The sequence below is a fragment of the Symsagittifera roscoffensis genome, chromosome 6 (genome assembly GCF_963678635.1).
Source record: "Symsagittifera roscoffensis chromosome 6, txSymRosc1.1, whole genome shotgun sequence".
Lineage (NCBI taxonomy): Eukaryota > Metazoa > Xenacoelomorpha > Acoela > Convolutidae > Symsagittifera > Symsagittifera roscoffensis.
Window position 1 is genome coordinate 28,112,969 of NC_087067.1, and position 22,737 is coordinate 28,135,705.

General features: G+C 34.5%; 1 protein-coding gene across 1 annotated transcript; it reads right to left on the reverse strand.

Annotated features, from left to right (window-relative positions):
- Positions 1 to 1,157: 1,157 nt before the first annotated feature.
- LOC134847664 (RUN and FYVE domain-containing protein 2-like) lies at positions 1,158 to 22,431 on the reverse strand. Its single transcript, XM_063864827.1, has 14 exons — positions 22,099 to 22,431; positions 20,430 to 20,559; positions 19,141 to 19,242; positions 18,362 to 18,488; positions 17,892 to 17,983; positions 17,730 to 17,813; positions 17,591 to 17,660; positions 17,121 to 17,339; positions 14,561 to 14,728; positions 11,392 to 11,489; positions 10,225 to 10,311; positions 9,685 to 9,814; positions 2,878 to 3,099; positions 1,158 to 1,416 (listed from the first exon to the last, which is right to left on the reverse strand). The coding sequence occupies exons 1-14, from the start codon at positions 22,379 to 22,381 to the stop codon at positions 1,285 to 1,287; spliced, it is 1,944 nt and encodes a 647-aa protein (XP_063720897.1). The 5' UTR covers positions 22,382 to 22,431; the 3' UTR covers positions 1,158 to 1,284.
- Between the last annotated feature and the right edge of the window lie 306 nt (positions 22,432 to 22,737).

The window sequence follows — 22,737 nt, forward strand, 5'->3', positions numbered from 1 at the left end:
GAAAATACAAGCAATCAGATTGTAATTACAAGTACAGTTGCTATGAAATGAGGTAGAAAATACCCAACTTCATTAAATCATATCACCTAAAAGCTCATTAAAACTCAAAAATCAGATAATCTAAAAAACTTTGCAGTTTTGCTATTTCCCAAAAAAACAAATACAGAAGCGAAGCTGCAGCTTCGCAAACACGAGCGAGAACGCGGCAAAAATTCAGAAACTTTGAAAAGCACAAAACTCAAATTTTGCATAAAATAATTTGGAACGTAATAAACTAAAGGCAACTACACTATTTTCGCATGAAAGGAATTAGTAGGCTTTTTGGTTCAATTGATAAACTGAACCGCCTTATTCAAAAGTGGCACCAAAAGTAGCGTTTTATTTGCGAATTAGGTCGGAACAAACAAAGACAACAGGCAGTTGGAAAGATTGAATGAACACAAAATCTACTGAAAAAAATGACTGTCTCTATAAAACAACTTTCTGGCTATTGTGTTTCACAATACCATTTGTCTATTTAATAATACAATTAACTGGTCGGATGTCTAGAGGGTCTGTCAGAGTAATTTCGACTCAGGGATCGGATTTGTAAATGGCTACTCACTTCTGAACTAGTCTAATAAAAAAGCACTACGTTACTATCTCAACTTTTTCGAATTTTACAGACAGAATTGATACCTCTTTTGATCAAATAAAGCTTATTTGAGAAAACTGGATGAATAGGTAATTTTTTTACTTCTCTGGAAAATTTGAAATTTAAATTCCATTATCGGAACTATAGTTGATCACGTTTATCGTGACCTTTACACTTTTGCTGTTCGATAGTGGAGTTGCTTTCCTCTAAACAAACGAAATGAACTGAACTTGAAAACAAATCATAAGTGAAACCGCAAAAAAGTAAATTTAAAATTGAAAAAGTTGCATCGTACTATCACACAACGCTATGCTCGTTTAAATAACTTTGAGCGTAATCAAAACTTGAGACTCAATTCTCAAAAGCGAAAAAAAACAGCACGACTTAATTATGTGAAAATCCAATTTGTCCGTAAAAACTAACCAAAGACTAATTAAACGTATTGTACGTCAAGAACACGAAGATTGTAGGAATTACTTTTGATTCATAACATTTTAGGTAAATAGAAAATGTTACACCGAAAATTCAATTAAACTTGTTCAGCTCAGCCGGTTGATTTTCATTTCGACATAATTTATTAAATTTTTGTTGATAAAAATGATCGGTTAAGATCAACCACGTGATGTGCTGACTTCGCGACTTCAGTTTTGTCATAGACTCTGCTGGTTAATTTTGGATCTGCATTCCAGGCATACTCTCACTGGATCCTTGGAGCTTGGCAACTTCAGTTTGTAGTTCGAACAGCTGTTACAGAACACATTGCCACAGTTTCTGCAGTGGTGCTTAAACAGAGAGAAACTTTAGCTACCATTACTACTCAAAAAAATTAAGGGCATACATTCAGGGTCCTCATGAGAGCTATTCGGCTAATCTAGTGATGCCCAACTTTTTAACTCTATTGTTGACGTTCTAGTTGCTATGGCGGTATCATTTGATTTGATTTAATATTGAAGCTTACGTTTAAATCTCAATCCTGTCGACAGAACATTATTCTAGTAATCCGAGCTTTCCTCAAAGTTTCTAGATTCACGTCAAATCGCTAAGGTAGAGTAAACTGATACTATAAGATGACCATCTTCTACTCGGCATTTCTTACAACGTGCATCTTTTCTGAACTTATTATTTGAATTCAAAGCATTTTGAAAGAAACTTTCTGAATAACGCTACTGGGAAAAACTGAATGAGTAAAACTTTGAGTCTATAAAATTTCTCGCACGCCAGTTATGAGTCTAACTAATTGCTAAGTGACGCAAGCCAATTATGACGCAATAGCAGTACCAGTCAATTTGAAAAAAAAAGAAAATTAACAACTAATATGCCTCAATTTATAGAGCGGACGCATCTTAACTAGTAAAAGAAAAAGTTCATTAAAAACATCCGACCCTGCCCAAGTTCGAACCCTCTTGTTATGTTGCGGGTCTCCTTCCCTACCTCTACACTCAGATCCATGATACCTAGAAGCTAAAGTGCTATTTGTAATATAATAGTCTGTTAATATCCTTATCATTGGCTCTACTTAATAGCTGGTTATTGATCAAAATGAACTCTTTCAAAATGAACACAATTTGTAGCAACAATATTTGCGTTGCAAATATCTGCGACTTAGGTTGAAAAAAACGAGAGGTCATACTATATCACAAACTTTGCTTATGTAAAAACAATTGAAACAAGTGACTGAAAGGAAAGAAAAAAAACATAGTAAACTGAGTTGGAAAAGAGTAATCAACAAAGTAACAGAAAAAAAACAATGACTTTGTTGAAAAAATTTCAACTTCCGAATTTCAAAAAAAAATAGATACCCTTTAAGCTCTTTGAACTTCTACAACAATTTATGATTGGCGCTTTTTTGATAACATGAACCCAACTAGAGAAAACTGGATCGATAGGTAACGTTTTTATTCCGCTGGAAATCTTAAAACTAAATTCCATTTTCGAAACTAGAAATTGTTCACGTTTTTTGCACCATTTCCACGTTCGCATTTGGAGAGTGCTATTTACGTCACTTTCAGCAGATGAATTTCAATTAAACTCAAAAATTGTATATATACCAAAGTGCATCCATAAATGCATTAAAAAAAATAAAAAACTTTTCAATGGACTTCGCAACAAATCAACTTCACGAGCAGAAGACAACAGGACTTTCTATTCCAGACAAACGTGTCCCTTTGCTCCAAATTTTTCAGCCTACGAATAAGACCTCTTGTTGCTTATTAAAAATAAGTCAATATGCATGGTGGGGGTACCTTTCTGACGAGATTAGTGAACTCAGTGTCACACTGCATACAACTCCTCACTGTCTTTTCATCCACCCACCCACTGCACTTCTTTTTCTCCTCCTCCTCCTTCAACAGTTCCAGCTGCTCCTCCTTCAACCTCAACTTCAGTCCCATGTCCGCCAGACTCAACTCACTCTCCTCTATTTGGCGGGAGAGAAAGAGAACTTTCTCTTGCAGGGAATCTCGCTCCTATAGCATAAACGGGGTGTGTTCAGTAAATTGACGTTTTATTTAATTTCCAGATTAATGAGCCGAAGTTTCAGTAACTTACCAGACCAGTAAATCGAAGTTACAGTCACTTACCAAATTATTGAGCCGATTTTTCAGTAACTTACCAGATCAGAAATTTGAAATTTAGAAAGTTGGCAGATCAGTAAAACGAAGTTTTCTAACTTACCAAATCAGTATACCGAATCTTTACATCAATTGCAGTATCAAAGATTTATAGAATTATCTTTCCTGAACTAAAAAACTTAAAACAGCTGGATCTCTAAACATTTCCCTTACACTAAATCCCGTAATGAACCTGGGGCTGAACGTGTACCACATTCGACGTCAAAACAAAAATTGTTTCTTTGAGACATCCTTTGTTTCACTTTTTGATTTGTGAAATACTCGTCGCATTGTATAAATCTTAATCTTCACTTCACGTGATTACCTAATAGAATGATGCATTTTCCTACTATTGATCTGGTCCACAAGTTTTCGGTTTACTGATACATCGATTTACTGATCTGCCAACTTAAAAAAGATAGATGAAATTGAGCAGTAGCTGGATAAGTCTGAAGGCTATAGAGTAGTACCATTCACTTGCAAGACGTACTTTTTTTTTACACCATATCAGATATCTCGACGAAAATTTTTCAGAAAATAGGAGCTTTTTCAATTAAATTACGTAAAACAATTTCGAGATACCAAAAAAAATAAATACGAATACTTATAACATTGGAATTGTCCAATAAAACTAAAAGAAAAACCCGATCATGGGCTAGCTAGAGGCTTTACAAGCAACACCCATGTGCGCTTACTTTACCATATTTGCTATCAGTTTTGAATGCGTTTTAATTAAGTAGATATAGCTCCTTTGATTAAATAAACCATGTGCGACTCTGGAAAGAATGAACAACAATTAAACTTTTTGTCGACTGTCGATATTACTGAACAAGCACATAAAGAATTTTCAATAAGTTACCAGATAAAAAAAAACGAAGTTTTAGTAAATTAGCAGGTCAGTAAAACGAAGTTTTACTAACTTACCATACCAGTATACCGAATAATTACATCAATTGCATAATCAAAGATTTATAGAATTATCTTTCCTGAACTAAAATCTTTAAAACAGCTGGGTCTGAAAACATTTCTCTCACACTAATTCCGTAATGAACATGGCGCTGACCGTACCACATTCGACGTCGGAACAAGAAGGGTTTCTTTAGACATTCTTAGTTTCACTTTTTGTTTTGTGAAAAACTCGTCGCATTGTATAAATCTTGATCTAAAATGCACGTGATTAGGCAATTGAATGTTGCATTTTATTATTATTGATCTGATCTGCTAGTTTTTGGTTTACTGAAACATCGATTTAATGATCTGCCAATTAAAAATAGACAGATGAAAATGAGCAGTTGCTGGATAAGTCTGAAGGCTATAGAGCAGTAACATTCAACTGCAAGACGTCATTTTTTATTACACCATATCAGACATCTCGACGGAAATTTTTCAAAAACTAGGAGCTTTTTAATTCGAATTACATTTTGGCAAGACTTATTTCAAGATACCAAAAAATTTCAATAAAACACTTACAGCACTGGAATTGTCCGAAAAAACTAAAAGAAAAATCCGATCATGGGCTACAACTTTTAGAATCAACTCCCATGTGCGCTTACTTTACCATATTTGCGAGCAGTTTTGAATGCCTTTTAATTAGGTGGATATAGCTCCTTTGATTAAATAAAGCATAAGCGACTCTGGAAAGAATGAACAACAATTAAACTTTTTGTCGACTGTCGAGATTACTGAACACGCACGTAAAGAATTTTCAATAAATTACCAGATAAAAAAACCGAAGTTTTAGTAAATTAGCAGGTCAGTAAAACGAAGTTTTACTAACTTACCATACCAGTATACCGAATAATTACATCAATTGCATAATCAAAGATTTATAGAATTATCTTTCCTGAACTAAAACCTTTAAAACAGCTGGGTCTGAAAACATTTCTCTCACACTAATTCCGTAATGAACATGGCGCTGACCGTACCACATTCGACGTCGGAACAAGAAGGGTTTCTTTAGACATTCTTAGTTTCACTTTTTGTTTTGTGAAAAACTCGTCGCATTGTATAAATCTTGATCTAAAATGCACGTGATTAGGCAATTGAATGTTGCATTTTACTATTATTGATCTGATCTGCTAGTTTTTGGTTTACTGAAACATCGATTTAATGATCTGCCAACTTAAAAATAGACAGATGAAAATGAGCAGTTGCTGGATAAGTCTGAAGGCTATAGAGCAGTAACATTCAACTGCAAGACGTCATTTTTTATTACACCATATCAGACATCTCGACGGAAGTTTTTCAAAAACTAGGAGCTTTTTAATTCGAATTACATTTTGGCAAGACTTATTTCAAGATACCAAAAAATTTCAATAAAACACTTACAGCACTGGAATTGTCCGAAAAAACTAAAAGAAAAATCCGATCATGGGCTACAACTTTTAGAATCAACTCCCATGTGCGCTTACTTTACCATATTTGCGAGCAGTTTTGAATGCCTTTTAATTAGGTGGATATAGCTCCTTTGATTAAATAAAGCATAAGCGACTCTGGAAAGAATGAAAAACAATTAAACTTTTTGTCGACTGTCGAGATTACTGAACACGCACGTAAAGAATTTTCAATAAATTACCAGATAAAAAAACCGAAGTTTTAGTAAATTAGCAGGTCAGTAAAACGAACTTTTACTAACTTAACATACCAGTATACCGAATTACGCTATTTGTAAATCAATTGCAGAATCAAAGATTTATAGAATTATCTTTCATGAACTACAATAATAAACTTAAAACTGCTGCGTCTAAGAACATTTATCTCACACGAAGTCCGGTTATAAACCTGGAGCTAAACGTACCACATTCGACCTCGAGACAGGAGTTGTTTCCTTGAATCATTCATTGTTTAAATTTTTTTTTTTACGAAATACTCGTCACATTGTATAAATCTTGATCTTCAATTGAGGTGATTACGCAAGAGAATGATGCATTTTCCTATTAACACTCTGATCCGCTAGTTTTCGGTTTACTGATACATCATTTATTGATCTGCCACCTTAAAAATACATTGATTAAATGATTAAATGAGCAGTTGCTGGATAAGTCTTAAGCCTATAAATTATTACCATTCACTTGCAAGACGTATTTTTTTACACCATATCGAACTGGACGTAAATTTTTTTTTCAAAAAACTAGGAGCTTTTTCACCGAACTACATAAGTCATTGGCAAGACATAATTCGAGATACCAAAAAATTTCAACAAACACTTATAACGTTGCAATTGTCCACAGAACTAAAAGAAAAATCCGATCATGGGCTACAACCTGTACAACCACCTCCCATGTGCGCTTACTTTAAAGCATTTGTGAGCAGTTTTGAATGCGTATTAACTCGCGTTTTATTGGCGAGCAGTTTTGAATGCTTGGATATAACTCCTTTAATTATTTAAAATATTGGCGACACTGGAAACAATGAACAATAAAAAAACTTTTGGTCGACTATCAAGATTACTGAACACGAACGTTAAGAAATTTGAGTAACTTACCAGAGCAGAAAACCGAAGTTTTAGGACGTTAGCAGATCAGTAAAAAGAAGTTTTAGTAACTTACCAAATCAGCATACCGAATAATTACATCAATTGCAGAATCAAAGATTTATAGATTTATCTTTCCTGAACTAAAAAATTAAAAATAGCTGGGTCTACAAACAATTCTCTCACACTAAGTCCCGTAATGAACCTGGGGCTGAACGTAACACATTTGACGTCGAAACAGGAATTGTTTCTTTGAGACATTGTGTTTAACTTTTTGTTTTTTTGAAATACTCGTCGCATTGTATAAATCTTGATCTTCAATTCAGGGCTTTTTCAACTGAATTACGTAAGTCGTTGGCAAAACTTATTTCGAAATAGCAAAAAATTTCAATAAAAATACTTATAACGCTGGAATTGTCCACAAAACTAAGAAAAACCGATCATCGGCTACAGACTTTACAAAACACTCCCAAGTGCGCTTAATTTACCATATTTGCTATCAGTTTTGAATGCGTTTTAATTAAGTGGATATAGCTCCTTTCATTAAATAAACCATGTGCGACACTGGAAGCAATGAACAACAAATAAACTTTTAATCGACTGTCAAGATTACTGAACACGAACGTTAAGAATTTTCAGAAACAAAAATTTCGAAAAAAATCCGATCATGGCTACAACCTCTACAACCACCTCTCATATGCGCTTACTTTGCCATATTTGCGAGTAGTTTAAAATTTGTTTTAATTAAGTGGATATAACTTCTTTGATTATTTAAAATATGTGCGACACTGGAAAGAATGAACAACAATTAAACTTTTGATCGACTGTCGAGGTCTACTGAATACGAACGTTAAGAATTTTCGGCAACTTACCAGATCATAAAACTGAAGTTTTAGGACGGTAGCAGGTCAGTAAAGAAAGTTTTAGTAACTTACCAAATCAGCATACCGAATAATTACATCAATTGCATAATCAAAGATTTGTAGAATTATCTTTCCTGAACTAAATTATTCAACTCTTTTAAAACATTTCTCTCACACTAAGTCCCGTAATGAAAATGGCGCTGACCGTACCACATTCGACGTCGAAACAAGAATGGTTTCTTTGAGACATTCTTAGTTTCACTTTTTGTTTTTGTGAAATACTCGTCGCATTGTATAAATCTTGATCTTCAATGCACGTGATTAGGTAATTGAATGTTGCATTTTACTATTATTGATCTGATCCGCTAGTTTTTGGTTTACTGAAACATCGATCTGCCAACTTAAAAAAGACAGATGAAAATGAGCAGTTGCTGGATAAGTCTGAAGGCTATAGAATAGTACCATTCAACTGCAAGACGTCAATTTTTTTTTACACCATATCAGATATCTCGACGGAAATTTTTCAAAAACTAGAAGCTTTTCAATTCGAATTACGTTTTGGCAAGACTTACTTCAAGATACCAAAAAATTTCAATTAAACACTTACAGCACTGAAATTGTCCGAAAAAACTAAAAGAAAAGTCCGATCATGGGCTACAACTTTTAGAATCAACTCCCATGTGCGCTTACTTTACCATATTTGCGAGCAGTTTTGAATGCGTTTTAATTAAGTGGATGAAGCTCCTTTGATTAAATAAACCATGTGCGACAACGGAAATAATGAACATTTAAAGGTTTGTTCGACTGTCGAGATTACTGAACACAGCGGCGAAGCTGAGCTTCGCATCACTTGTGATACAAATATGAATGACTTCGATTAAAATCCAGAAAAAAGATGAATAAAAAACATCAAAGATTCGTTGTTATCAACAAAAAACTGAAAAAGAAACTGAAATTTCAAAAACAAAGTATTTCTGCGGAACTAAGCCGACAAAAATAAGCAAACCGACAATGATTTAAATTAGATGAAAACTTTCTCTTTGCAAAACAAGTCTCGACTGGAATGAACTCCCGGCTTTGTCGTCTCAAGCATGGGGGTTACAGCAACTTCGAAGAAAGCTGAACCTTAAAAAATGTCGGTCTATGGGAACTATGCCGAAAAAATTAAACAGACGGACGATAGCCCGAAAACGCACTACTCTAGTTTGCAAAAAAAAGGTACCGTCCGGATTCAAACTGCAACGTTTTGCTGTCGCAAGCAGTTGTGTTAACTCAAGGCCAGATGCGGAGGACGGTTGATTGAATTTGAATTTATAATTACCAAGCGGTAAAAAAGCCAAAAATACCTGAGCAGCAACCTTTCATGCCGAAAAAATTCAAAAAAAAAATTCCAATTAATAGAAAAATAATATGTCCCGTTTGTCCTAAGAACACACGCACGCACATAAAATATTTTTTCGATCCCCAAACGACGCAAGAGTCCACTCTAGGTCGATATTATTAAGCCGAAACTTATAAAGCCGATGAAAAAGAAAAAAAATGAAGAAAAATCATGTTGGTAAACAAAATTCGATTCGGTCGGATTTTTAAAATCCTAAAACACTTAAAGAAACTACAGTGAAAACTGTTTACAGCAAAAAAAATGATTCTTCGATGTAGCAACTAAGCCGAAAAAACCTAAGCAGACAAATAATGGGCCGAAATTTTTTTTGAACCGGAGTATTTACCGTTTGAAAAAAAAACAGGTCCTTCTCAGAACCTTTGCCGTCCCAAGCTTTTCGTTACCTGCAGGCTAAGTGTGAATGAGACACTGAAAAGTTTGAATTCATTATGAGCGAATGTAGCACCAGGAGTCTAGATGAATCTTGTGAACAAAGTTATTTACGGGAAAAAGTCTAGTACCCGATTGCAATACCCTTGCTTGCCGCAAGGGTAACCATGTGAAACGTTTCGTTACAAAAGCTTTTCCAGCTTAAGGATAGCTCCAAAATTCAAAAACGGTATGCTTCATGAAGTTTAGAGACCGGATGACCCCATAATTAAGGCAATACATGCTGAATTTAAGCTTGTACATATTCTTATAAATTGGTTAATGTGAGTGGTTACTTTCTCTAGAGAGGGTACTTTCTTCAGTTGCAGCTTGATCAACTCCAGTTCGGAGACCAGTGCCTCCTTTTCCTTCTGCAGAGTCGTTCTCCACTCACGCTCTATACTAACATCTGTCTCCAGGCATGATCTGAAAAGCATCTAAAAAATTATCTGAATTATACTAAAAATGTATCAGAAAAATCATCTGAAAAATACCCCAAAATTATCTGATTTATATCAGAGCTGAAAAATATCTGCAAACAGCTAAAAAATACTCATGAAAAACAAGAATTTAATTCTACCAGAGCTGAAAAATTATCTTGAAGGTGACCTGAAAAAAAATCGGAGCTAAAAAATCATCAGAATATCTAAAAAATGAACTGAATTATTTCAGAGCTGAAAAATCAACTCAAAAACGACCTGAAAATTATCTCAGCTAAAAAAAACTAATCAAAACATCTAAAAAATTATCTGAATTAAATCAATGCTGAAAAATGTGAAAATTGGATATGACTTCCGCTATCCATAATCAGGAGCAATTGGCTTCAGGAAACTAACATTGCGTTGTCTTTGTCAGACAGCTGTGCACCCAGACTTCTCGCAGTTTCCACTGCTGCTGTCTTGTCTTGTTCCATTCCCTTCAACCTAATTAAAATTGCTACTATAATTAGGATTAAAGCAAAATCTTTTGGGACCCACAGAGCTCAATGACCACCCAAGCATCAATATTGAATTGGTATGACAGAAATAGAAACGGTGTTTTGATTGCGGTTTTTTGATCGAAGTTAATCCTCTTGGAAAAGGCCCCGTAATATTTCTAGAAAATTAAACAAGCGTACATTTCTAGGATTTTTTGAAAGTTTGACTGCTTTATCGAAGCAAAACAATAGGATCAGCAGGGGCGGATTTAGGGGGGGGGGGGGGCGGACGTACCTTTCTCCTCGGGGATTCGACCCCCTGCTGACCCAAAGGGTCCCCCCTGTGGCACTTTTTAAGAAATCCATTTTTGGCCGACCGACCCTAAAATTTTTCTAAAGGCACCAATATATACAAATTTTGAGGGTGGGGGGGAGCGCGCCCCGAAAAAACGCGATTTTTTTGGTCAAAATTTTCCAAAAATTGATAAAAACGCCTTTTTGGCATTTTTTTCAAAATTTTGACTGCGGCGCAGAAAATTTGGCCAAAACAGGGACTTTTTGGTGCTTTGTGAGAGCTCGGAAAATCAATTGGCTCGACCTATAAAAAAAGTCGACAAAAATTCGAAATTTTTTTTTTGAGATTTGAAGATCCGGTTCCCCTCCTCGAGAAAATCCTAGATCCGCCCCTGAGGATCAGGTCTAGTTTTGTTTCGCATACGCAATGAAAAACACATCGTGGCGCTCCGGTACTGATGGATCCCAGCAAGCATTGGATTTCTGATTCCAATCGCAGGTGAACTCTTGCAAGTTAGTCATAGCTTAATGGGCGCTGGTTATTCAGCCCAAATAATTTGGTTTTTCAGCCCAAATAATTAACTTTCGGAGAAAGCCTCTGGGCTGGTTGACTGAAAAACACACCGAAACTTCTACATATCTCCGTTGATTTACCTTTTCAAATATCAGAACATCATAACAAGCGAATATGAATATCATTATAAACATTAAAAAAGAAGCGCTTACTTAAATATTTAGAGCTGTCACATGCGTAGAAAGTGTTTTTTCATTTAAGTCGTATTTTTCTACTTACTCTTTCTGCTGATCGTTGAGGGTGTCGTTCATTCTGAAACTCTTATCTTCTAACTGTTTCACGATTGAGTTCTTATGCTCCAACTCTGCCAGTCTTTCCTAAAACAGTCTGCAAGTCTTTGTCAATCTTTTATCCTATGTACAACCCTTGTATATAAGACAGTGCTAGCTCATCTACGCACAGTCCTATTTGGCAAAAAAATCAAGTCCAAAAGGCAGTTGCAAAAGAGTCAATGAACGCAAAGAAACAGAAAAAAATATTGACTTGTTTAATTTCTACTTTTGAATTTCAAAAAAAGTATATGACCTTAAAGCTCTTTGAATTTCAAGAGCAATTAAAAATTGTCTATTTTTTGAAAATATTAACCCGATTTGAGAAAACTGGGTCATTAGAAAAGTTGTTCTTTCCGCTGGGAAATCTAAAAATTAAATTTCACTCTCGTAACGTTTTTTCGCGCTATTTCAGCTTTTATTGTTGGAGAGGGCATCTTGCCTACCTTCAAACATATGAACCTGAATTGAACTCAAAAAGTGCATATAAAAATAGGGCATTCATATGTGCATTTTTAAGTATGAATGCACTTCTTTTATAATTAGAGCATTTTAAGACTTTTCCTAAAGAAAAAACTACAAAAAAATCATCACGACCTATATAAGAGTCTGAACGCCGTTTATAGACTCTTAAAAAAGATATGTATTCAACCTGAATGAATACATATCTGTATTCATTCACGTAAAGCAAAACGAGACGCCCTCTAATAAAACCGCATGTTGCAAATTTTCAAAGAATTACTGAATCAAATAAAATCACGAGAAAAACTGAATCAATTAAAGGCTCTTTTTTCTTTTCCACCACCTCAGATAAACATCAATTATATGATGTAACGACTGATTTTACAAGGTTTAGTATGAAGACTTAAAATAAAATGTTTGGCATGGCCTAATCAGTCCGCATGCCATTTTTGTAACAATCAGACAATGTAACAATCAGACAACCTGAACGAAAAAATGCTTGCGAAAATTCGAAGGAAGAGGAAGGAAGAAAAACGAGCCAATTATCACTCTGAAATTAAGCGCACATTGAATATCTCAAATTCGCCCTATATCAAAAAATTTTGAGCCTCCACGACTTTATGATTAAAATCGCCACAAGTGAAACATCTGTTTGATTCTAAGCTCAGGACATCAATATCATTCAGACTTGAGAAACACAGAGGCGGAGATTCATTTTGCAAACACAATCGAGAAAACGACAAAAACAGCTTTTAAAATGAAAATAAGAAAAGATAGAAACAATACTTGAATAAAAACACTTTTGCTATATGTCGGATTTGAACCTTCAATCTCGAGCCGAGGATCTCACGTCCTCGCATCTGTGTTACAGGCCCTTGAAAGTTTATTAACACCAGTCGCCATAAAAGCAGCTACAGATGCTTTAAAAATTGCCAATGCTAAGCAACATAAACACCACCAAACATAAATAAAACTAGTGTTAAAAACTGCTTGAACCTCAGACCAGTAGATAAGGATTATCAGGTCCTTCCATCTGGGCCACAGTCGCTTAGCAATCGGGAAACATTACCCATCAATAAAACAGAATAGATATTATGAAATTTCCAATGAAATAGATCGTGATTATACGAAGCAACAACAAAAAAGCACTTATAATTGTGACATAAACTCATACTGTTACACTACGCTCATTGGTGTAATAGTTCCGAATGAATAACTTATGAAAAAATTGAAACTTTTCAGCAAAAAAGACCCCTCTGAGCACAAAAATTTAATTCCAGAAAAAGCGTACGCACTTTAGAGAGCAAAGTAACCCAGAACTAGCGAAAAGAAGCGCTCATGCTCACAAATATTTACTTTAGACATCAAAACTCCAGAAAACCAACCAATCGTTGATTTTTGGAATTCAGTGATATACAATTGTTCAAATTTTATCTTTTATTCTTGCTTAAGCAGATAGAAAATCTTATCAAAACAGATAGAAGATACCGGAACTGAAAAAGATAACTGATTGCTACCTGTTGGAGTATTGAGACTCAAATTAACTGAGTCGTACTCAAAATAATTGTTCAAAATCATTAGGATTAGTAGGCTACCATTTCGATACAATAGCCGGCTATACATATAGTAGGGTCAAACACAGAGGAGAGCTATCTACTCCCTTCGCCAGGACATACGGTATAAAAACTTGGTCAAAACCTTTGGAGCGCAGTTCAAATCATACAAGGAAAAAGACTCGAAAAAGTCAGCAAGCTGACAGAAAAATTACATACTTCATTTTCAGTAGTACTTTTGTGCCAAGGAAAATTTTGAGCAATCACAATCCTGTACAAAACCTTGACAAATCACAATCCTGTACAAGCCCCTTATCGCAACCCAAAACAAGCCTCGTACAAACCCTATCAAAACCCTATACACTAGATCAATCAAACTTGTGAAAACAACCCAATCCATTCAAAGATAGTTTTCTCTCCTTGTATCTAATCATTACAAAGATAACGTGAATTCACGCATCCAGTTAACACTAAGATCTACACCCTAGCTAGAAATACGCAATACTTAAAATGATCTATCGGAACAGATTTTACAAAAAAGCAGCTCCGGCCTCACTTTTCAAAATAACAAAATTAGGTGCAGTAGGCTTCATTATAAATTTAGTTTAACGATTTGCAAAAACCAATTTTGAATGCAGCAAGTAACACTGGAACTTGCATAATATTATGTAGCAATTTCGATATCGAAGCAGTTTTGAATGGTCAGCAGTTCGGTCGCATTAATTAGCCCCACTTATTTCCGAAGTCGAAAAAATTACGAGACAGCAATGATTGTTTAATAAAATGGTTATAGCTAATGCTAATTAGAACTACTAAGTAAAAATTAAGGTAACACTACCGTAGCAGGACAAACTACACTATTCCAATCTACCCTATATACCAAATTACCCTACGCAAATTTTCACTACGCCAATCCACCCTTCGCTTGATTTATGAAGGAATCATCCAAGCAAAGTAGTGACTGCGGCAGTCGTGCCAACGTGTTGCGAGCTTGCCAACAGAGGGTAGGAATCTATACGAGAGTCAGAGCCGGTTATCGCCGCGGAGCTCTTTTCAATTAATTCTTTCTGTTCCAATTGTTTGCAGTTCTTTAAACCACTATACCTGAGCAGTAGTGTATAATTGTAGATTGAGGGTCTTGATGTCTTTCAGCTGTTGTCTGAGGGAGACAAGTGAGTCCTGTTTCTCATGTATGTCCTGTTCCATCAGTCTGGTCGCCTCCTCCGCCTCTATACGCATGCTCACCTGCAGCTGCACCTCCTTCTCAACTTCCTAATCAAAACACAGGCTATAAAAATACTTGATATTCGCCAATTAATTTGTAATCAACATTACCACTCAAAGCACATTATAATCAGTGTGATCAGTGAAAGAAGTGTGCAAAACCAACGAGCGACTTCATGAAAAATTTCTTAGTAACTGCAGCTGCGCATTCTAATCAGGAAAATTCAGGAGATACTGGCTTTCGAAGCTTTTAAACAAAAACGAGATCCAAATTGCAGGAAGCCGATAATTGTAAGACGCTGGCGTACATGAGAGTTCCGGGAAACAATTAATTCATATCGAGTCGCACAGCCACTATGACCGTTTCGTGGCTGAGGAATGTCTGAAAAAGTAATCAGATCAAAACAGGGTGAACAGAAAAATGAATTTAAAAAAACTTCAAAAAACTGCGTATTATATATTATACAGAAAACCTATTCAAAATTGCAAATCGAAGATTTTTGCGAGATAAGGGGCATTTAAAAAAAGAAATTAAGGGGAAAAGGAAAGCGTCATTATTTCACCCTGTATCTATTTAACAATCGATATATATGCCACATAAAATAACAAAACGACAGTTAGAAATTAAATTTCGAGAACAACTTCTGATTAGCACTTTTTTGATAAATTTAACCCAATTTGAGAAAACTGGATCAATACTTAAAATTTTTAAATCGCTGCGTAATCTGAAATTTAAAATCCACATTCGAAACTAGAAGTCGATAACGTTTTTCGTGACATTTACACTTTTGCTGTTCAATAATTGAGTTTGCCTTCCTTTTAACGAGGAAAATGAAGAAAAAAAACATAAAAAGAAATCAAAGGTCAAACCTCAAAAAAGTGAATTTCAGCCAGAAAAAATTTGACTTTTCCTGAAAAAAATCATCGCGACCTGTATAAAAGTCTAATCGTTCATCGACTCTTAATACAAAAAAATTCCCAGTGAAAAAGTAATGAAAAACCACTTCAACTGATCCACAGACTAAAAACAAAGGACTTCAAACTAAATTTAAAATAAAACAAAGATAGCCGGTAGCTGCGCAAGAAGAACAAAATGTTCCAACCACTACAATTTTTTTTCTGCAAGTTAGTGTCATTTTTAGTGCATGGTGTGCTTCGAAAAATATACAACGCGTATGAAGTTAGTAATTTAAGCATAATCGACTACATTTGACTTCAAAAAAGGAATGACAAAATTGAAAAAATTCTGAACTTTTTGCACAATAGTTTTAATTTTTTTTAGGAAGACTAATTTGCCAAATAGCCGCTAAATGAAACATCCAAAACATTGCCCTTTTTAATAAAATCAAGTTCTCAGCCTAAACGCCTCTAAATAAAAGCTGATTTCTCATAACAATCGTTACTCGGTCGCTTTACTCACAAAAAATTGAACTCAAAAACTGTACACCAGCTTTTGTCGCCAGTGGAACAACCTTCTTTTGAACATTTTAAAAAATTAGGCCAAAACTCAAAAATTTCGAACGTGTTTCTTCTCGACACTAGGACAAATGTTTGAATATTTCAAATTTTGTTTCAATCACGACTGAAAGAGCTTTAATTTGATATCACTCGGCCCATTCCGATGACTATCTAAGGTGCTTGATTTTGCGTGGAAAAGAAAAACATAGCCAACTGACAGTTGGAAAAGAGTAATGAACGCAAGTAAACAAAAAGAAAAACACTTACTTTGTTTAAAACTTCAATTTTCGAATTTTAAAGAAAAAATAGATGCCCTTTGAATTTTCTAAATCATTTATGATTGGCGCTTTTTTGATAGCAATAACCCGACTTGAGAAAACTGGATCAATAGGTAAAAATTGTATACCGCTGGAAATCTAAAATTTAATTTCACTTAATAAACTAGAAATTGCTCACGTTCTTTCGCGCCATCTCGACGTTCGTATTTGGAGAGTGCTATCTACTAAATTTTAAGCGGATGAATTTCAATTCAACTCAAAAAGTGCATAGATACCTAAGTGCATTCATAAACACATTAATACGTGTGAATGCACATCTGTAGTTATTAGAGCATTTAAAGACTTTCATGAAAAAAAAAAACATTTTCTATGGTCGAAACAACAAGAATTACCGGTTACTATGATTTTGTATACATTTGTATAAAAACTTTGCGTATTAAAACCGGCTTTGTAAAGTAGAAGACGGGTGGTGTGCTTATGTGAATGATCAAAAGCCTCCGCGACGTTAATTGAGAGCAAAATCAACGCTTCCAAAAAATCATCAGACAAATTTCTTGAGATTTATAATTGAAAATGTTCATTTCCAGAAATAATAGATTTCGAAGAAAAGAAAGATTTGATATATATGTGAATCAAGTATCGATAATTTAAAAAAAAAATTCCCATTATAACAGATCTTAATTCACAATATTTGATCAACTAACCAATCTGTGAGTGATCTCATCAGCCAGTTTCTCCTTCAGCTGCTGATTTGTAACGTCCAGACTCTGGTTCATAGCCTGTATGGTCTCTCTCTCCACTTGTATGTCCGCCTGGGCCATATCCATTCTCTTCTTCTCATGCTCTTCTCTGGAGTTCTTCTCATTTAGCAAATTGTCTCTTTCTAATCTAACTTCTTCTAACTTCAATTCTGTTCCTTCTAACTAAAACATTCAGTTCGCTTGTCTTTAAATCAACTTAATCTTCCTTGTTCTCAACTGCTAAAAATTAGCAATAATATAATTTTTCCAATTTAAACTTTCATATGAGGAAAATGTATTAAACAAGCAAGAAATAACAACTAAACGGTTTTTAATGTAGTACACTGATAAACACGATATTTAATAAGCAGTGCTTTTGCAGAAAAAACTAATTTGATTGATAGATTTTTTTTGAAGACAACTCACCTACTTACCTTGAAACCAATTTCCATTTTCTCAGTTTCCAAGTTCGTAATTTTGGCAGCAAGTTCATTTACTTGGTTTCTAAAAAAGTAATTTTTCCAAAGTAACTTTCAATGAGACATTTGTGTTTTATATAAACTGAAGACTTACTTCAATTTTTTGTTGATTTCTTCAATGTAACTATTTTGATTGGATAAGTCCAGAATTTCCTGCTGCAGATCTGAATCATCATCGCTAAAATTCAAACCAACAATTGGTTTAACAAATTCATATTTTTCCAAGCTTTCGCATTCACACAACCTGCTAACATACCATGAATTCATAGACATATTTGAAATGTTGTCGGACACACGCTCCAGGTAATTTCCGTCTTTTAAAAAAGGACTCAAGTCAATCACAGTTGGCTGAAACAACATATCAATTAATTAGACTACAAATTTTAATTGCGAACAACTGATCTTTTTAAAAACAATCAGAAAAACAACAACTTTTTGTGTTGGGAACGTTTGAAACGTGCTGCATGGGAACGTTTGAAACTGGGAACTGAGGATTATGCATGTTTTTTATTAGATAGATTAAAGATATATCTGCTAATTGAACAATTTAGAGACAAGGGAAATTGATATTTCGCATAATTGACGCGTGATTACGATGCTCTGAGTAAAACTTTGATGAGTTTTTAAAAAAAACCTTTTGGTATTCACTGAATGTATTAATTGAATGATAGCCGCTCTGTTTTATGGATGAAACGTCAGAAAGAGCCCTAGCCAATCATGACTTACCAAATTGTCTAAATCTTCATCTCTGTGTACGAAGTTGAATTCGAGCACATTTAGCCCGACCATCAGACCAGACAGCATCGAGACTGTGTCTTCATCCAGAATCAAAGCAGAAGCACCGTAAAAATCTCTAAGAGAAAAAAATCAGTTTTATTATCACGTTTTAAAAAAGATTTGCCTGAAGCTAAGGAATCAATATTAGCAAGAAGCTTAGCGCTTATGATATTGTTGCACTTGAAGTAAGTCTAAAAAATTACAATACATTTCAACTGAAATGTATTTCATTGCCCAAACAGCTTCCAAAATATTGCTTTCACAAATCTCTAACAATTCACCTTGTAACGAATTGCCACCCCTATAATAAAATAATTCAACGGTTAAGCATATGCGAATTTTGCACGTTGTAACGAATCCCCCTTTCTGCAAAAGGATGAAATAGTAAAAGAGATCCCACAAATGCAGCTATTCAACCAGGTGTGAAAAAAATCGTAGAATTTAGACCGTTCGTCGAAAGACAAAATAGTAATGGCTCGAATGCTAAGTGAAATATTTTATATCGAATCTTCATTTGTTAAAGCATGGCCGCATGGTTGCTGTGTACTGCATAATTAATTAAATGAAAGCTGCTAATCAAAATCAGAATAGATTCATTTCACTAAATTGGTTTTCGAAGCAGGGTCTAGTTTTCTATTTCTATGAAGTGTCACTTTGCTTTGGACCAACTGTGATCTGTTCCACCACTTAGCCGAAGAAACATGTAGTCGTAAAACTTAGGCCCTCACTTGAGTTGGTTTTTGGAATGTGAGAGGATGTCGAAGTACTCTGACAGTCTCTTCTGCATCAGGGCAAATCTGATCCAGGCCCTTCCCCGTCCCAAACCAGATCTAAGATATTGTCAAAGCTAATGTCAAAATCGGTCGACTTGAGCTCTCAAAACGGTCAGAAAATAGAGACTTTTTAGCAGTGATGTCCATTTAAAAAAAATAATAATAAATAAATGTGAATTTTCATTTAAATTTTAATTTATTTAAATGTAAAATTATTAGCCCACTCAATTTAAATGAAAAATATATATTTAAATCGAGCATATTAAATTGACAGAAAAATTCAAGTTGCTCGAGCGGGATTCAATCCGACGCGAAAGTACACAGTTTGCATGTGTCAATTAATAAGAAAAAAACTAATAAATTTGTGTTGCAGCACAAATTGGTCTTGATTTCTTTTCTAAAATGGCAAAATAAAATTGCTAAGAAGACTTCAAAAAATCTGAATTGCTAAAAAAAAGTTTAAACAGTTTCTGAAAAAATTTTAATGACAAATTTTTATAATTTTGTGAACAATTTCAATTTCAATTTTTTTTATAAATGAGCACCACTGCTTTTTAGATTAACTAACTTTTTTTTATACTCGCTGCCATGTGAGTATTTGGCAGAAAATGGACTTCATTCAGATTCATTTAATATAATAAAACTTCCAATGATTGCCTATTCATCAAATCTCATATTTCCAACATTCTTAATAGTAATCTAAGATCGAATAATGCAATTTCTCTGAAATCAAATCAAAAATATCACACAAAAAAAATTCAATTTTTTCGAAAATTTAATGGCAAAATTTCAGGTCTAGATAATCCTGGTGGATAGGAAACCCATGCACGACCAGTGATATCCATTTAAAAAAAAACGATTGAAATTATTTAAATTTCAATTTATTTAAATGTGAAATTATGAGTCCACTCAATTTAAATGAAAAATTTTAATTTAAATCGAGCAATTTAAATTGAAAAAAAAATTAAATTGCTCCAGCGCTATTCGATCCGACGCCAAAGTTCAGAGTTTACTCATGATAATTAATTTCACATTTCACAGTTCCGCGGAAAAAGCAAACAATCTAAATTTTCACGACAAAATTGATGAATTTTTGTAGCAAATAGATATGCACAAAAAGTTGTTTTGGAATTCGTTTCACAAAATTGCAATAAGTCCCTAAAAGTGGCAGAAAAACTGCTAAAAACAGACTGAAGAAAAATTAGCACGACTGATAACAACAAAAAGAAAGGAACTGTACTAACTTGATATCAGGGAGAGCGCGTACGTTGTGCAGAATTTCGACACAGTTTGGACTCATAGAATCCATTTTGTCCAGCGCATTCCAGAAAGTCCTCTGATTAGACCCAGTGATGCTGAAGCCAGATGATCGCCCTAAAGCGAACAAACAGATTCCAGTGTCAAACGTATTTCAAAAATTTGTTCAATGAGATAAATAAACCAGTGAAATAAATGCTCCAACCACCAGGTGGGAAGGAACAAGGACATAGCTTGTTTTTCTCCAATTTTGAATATCTCAAAGAACGCTGGTAGTGTGTCAAGTGTGGTCTCATATTTAAGCGCCCTATTGGTTATGATTTCGATTCCAAAAATATTTTGAACGCAGAAGCCAAGCGGAGTTTCGCAACACTTCCGATACAACATAAACATAGCATTAAAACAAGCAGAAAGAAAATGAGACGGAAGCGATTAAGTCGAAAAAACTATTTCCGAAATTCGAAAAAAAAACATCTACAGAATTTTCTTATATTTGCTCGAATGATCTTCAATTCGAGGAAAATACGCCGATGAAAACAATCAACCCCGTTATATAAGCATTCAAAGAAAGAAACTCAAGGCGCCTGATTTACTTCTGGACCCAATTAGAGGGGCTTGAAAGATTTTGATTTTCCAAACAAAAAAAGCATTGTCAATTTCTTACATATCTCAAAAAAAAAACCACCGTCCCGCTGGGGATCGAGCACCAGACTTTATGCTCTGAAGTCGCTTCTTGAATCGAACCCGAGACCTGTCACTTGTAAAAAGAGTTGTTTCGGTGGAAAAAGTCTAGTTCCCGATTACAAGTTACTTGCTCTCGCAAGTGTCTGTTTGAAGAAAAAAAAATTGTGGGGTTTTTCTGTTTAGACTAAATGAAACATTTACGAAAGGCGATGAGAAATCAAATTTTTCTGCAATTTTTATATTAAGTTGACTATCATTACTTCTCATTTGTCGAGTTGTACTAAATTAATCGCCCTCTAATCGATAAAAAAAACGCAGCAAAACAGGATAAATTGGGAAACAAAAAATAAAATTAATCAACTTATTCCTTAATTTTTTTTATTCGTTTTTTTTTTGCAGAATTCTGCGCTACTTGAAGAGCAACTGGCTGTTCTTGCTATCAAATTTGAAGTCAACCAAGCAATTTGCCAGTAGTATTAGCTTCCGCAACTTTAAAACAACCGCAAACTATTTTAATTACGAACCACCTTGTATTTTTTGAGATAAAGCAGTTGTTTTTATAGGCCAATGAAATTTTAACAAATTTTCCGATTTGTTCTTTGAACTGCCATTTGAACTACCATTTGAATTCTGTGAGACTCAAATATATTTTTTTCTAACGTCTATGTTCTTTTAATACCAGAAATCGCTTGAGGCATGAACACACCAAAACTTGAATTTGTGTTCTGAGCTCTTTAGAAGGAGCACTATTTTTGATAGATTGAAAAAATTTGCCTTCAGTTGCATGTAAATTCTCCATTTTTTTCAACGTTTTAAATCATTTCCAAAGTTAAAAAACAGTTAATATACCGGAAAGTGTAAGAACAGCCAAACCCTTATACGATCAAAATCGAATATGAACGCGAGTTTATTCGCAAAAATCTCTAAATTTTATCTTAAATTTTGACAGCATTTTTAGCAAAATTTACTCACCAGATATAAAACCATGTTGCAGAACCCGTTCAATAACTAGCATGAACTGTTGCAAGGGTTCATGACGGTAGCTCAGCATACGCCGTCCCAAACTGTTCATTGAATCTAGCAATTTCTTCAAGGTCAGCTTGAAGAGATTCACAATGTTGCTTTTTTCAACTGCCACGGCGTGAAGAAACATTTGTGACTGTGTAAGCGACGAGGAAGATGAAGACGTAGCGCTCCCGGGAAGCGACGCGGGAATTGTATATGCGTCATCTTCACTCGTGATGCTGAGCCTCATTTTGGAATTGGGTTCGCCAACTTCAGCTCTTTTTACACCAATATCATTTATAGTCTGAAAATGCATTTGAGCTTACCGAACCCAAGAGCGATAATTTACAATTCAGTTTTTTAAAATAAACAGGAATAGATTCTTGCTGCGAACGTACCACAAATGTTCCGGCAACAATAATTATTGTAGAAAAGAAAAACGGAAAAAAATGATTTTTAAGTAATTTTCATATCAATTTCTTGGTTTACTAGATGGGACAAAACTGATCTAGGGTTTAGCATATTAATTTTAAAGAAAAAACATTGTAATCCTTTAGAGCAGTAACTCAGTCCGAATAAGCAAAACCTTTCATATGCTTTTCTCGG

Bases quoted from the DNA above. Each gene is read 5' to 3' on its own strand.
- LOC134847664 (XM_063864827.1), bottom strand. From the start codon at position 22,381: ATGAGGCTCAGCATCACGAGTGAAGATGACGCATATACAATTCCCGCG. The intron at 17,984-18,361 runs GTAAGTCATGAT...ATGTTGTTTCAG, and splicing joins ATGAAGATTTAGACAATTTG to CCAACTGTGATTGACTTGAG. The intron at 14,729-17,120 runs GTTAGTTGATCA...TGTTTTGATTAG, and splicing joins ATGAGATCACTCACAGATTG to GAAGTTGAGAAGGAGGTGCA.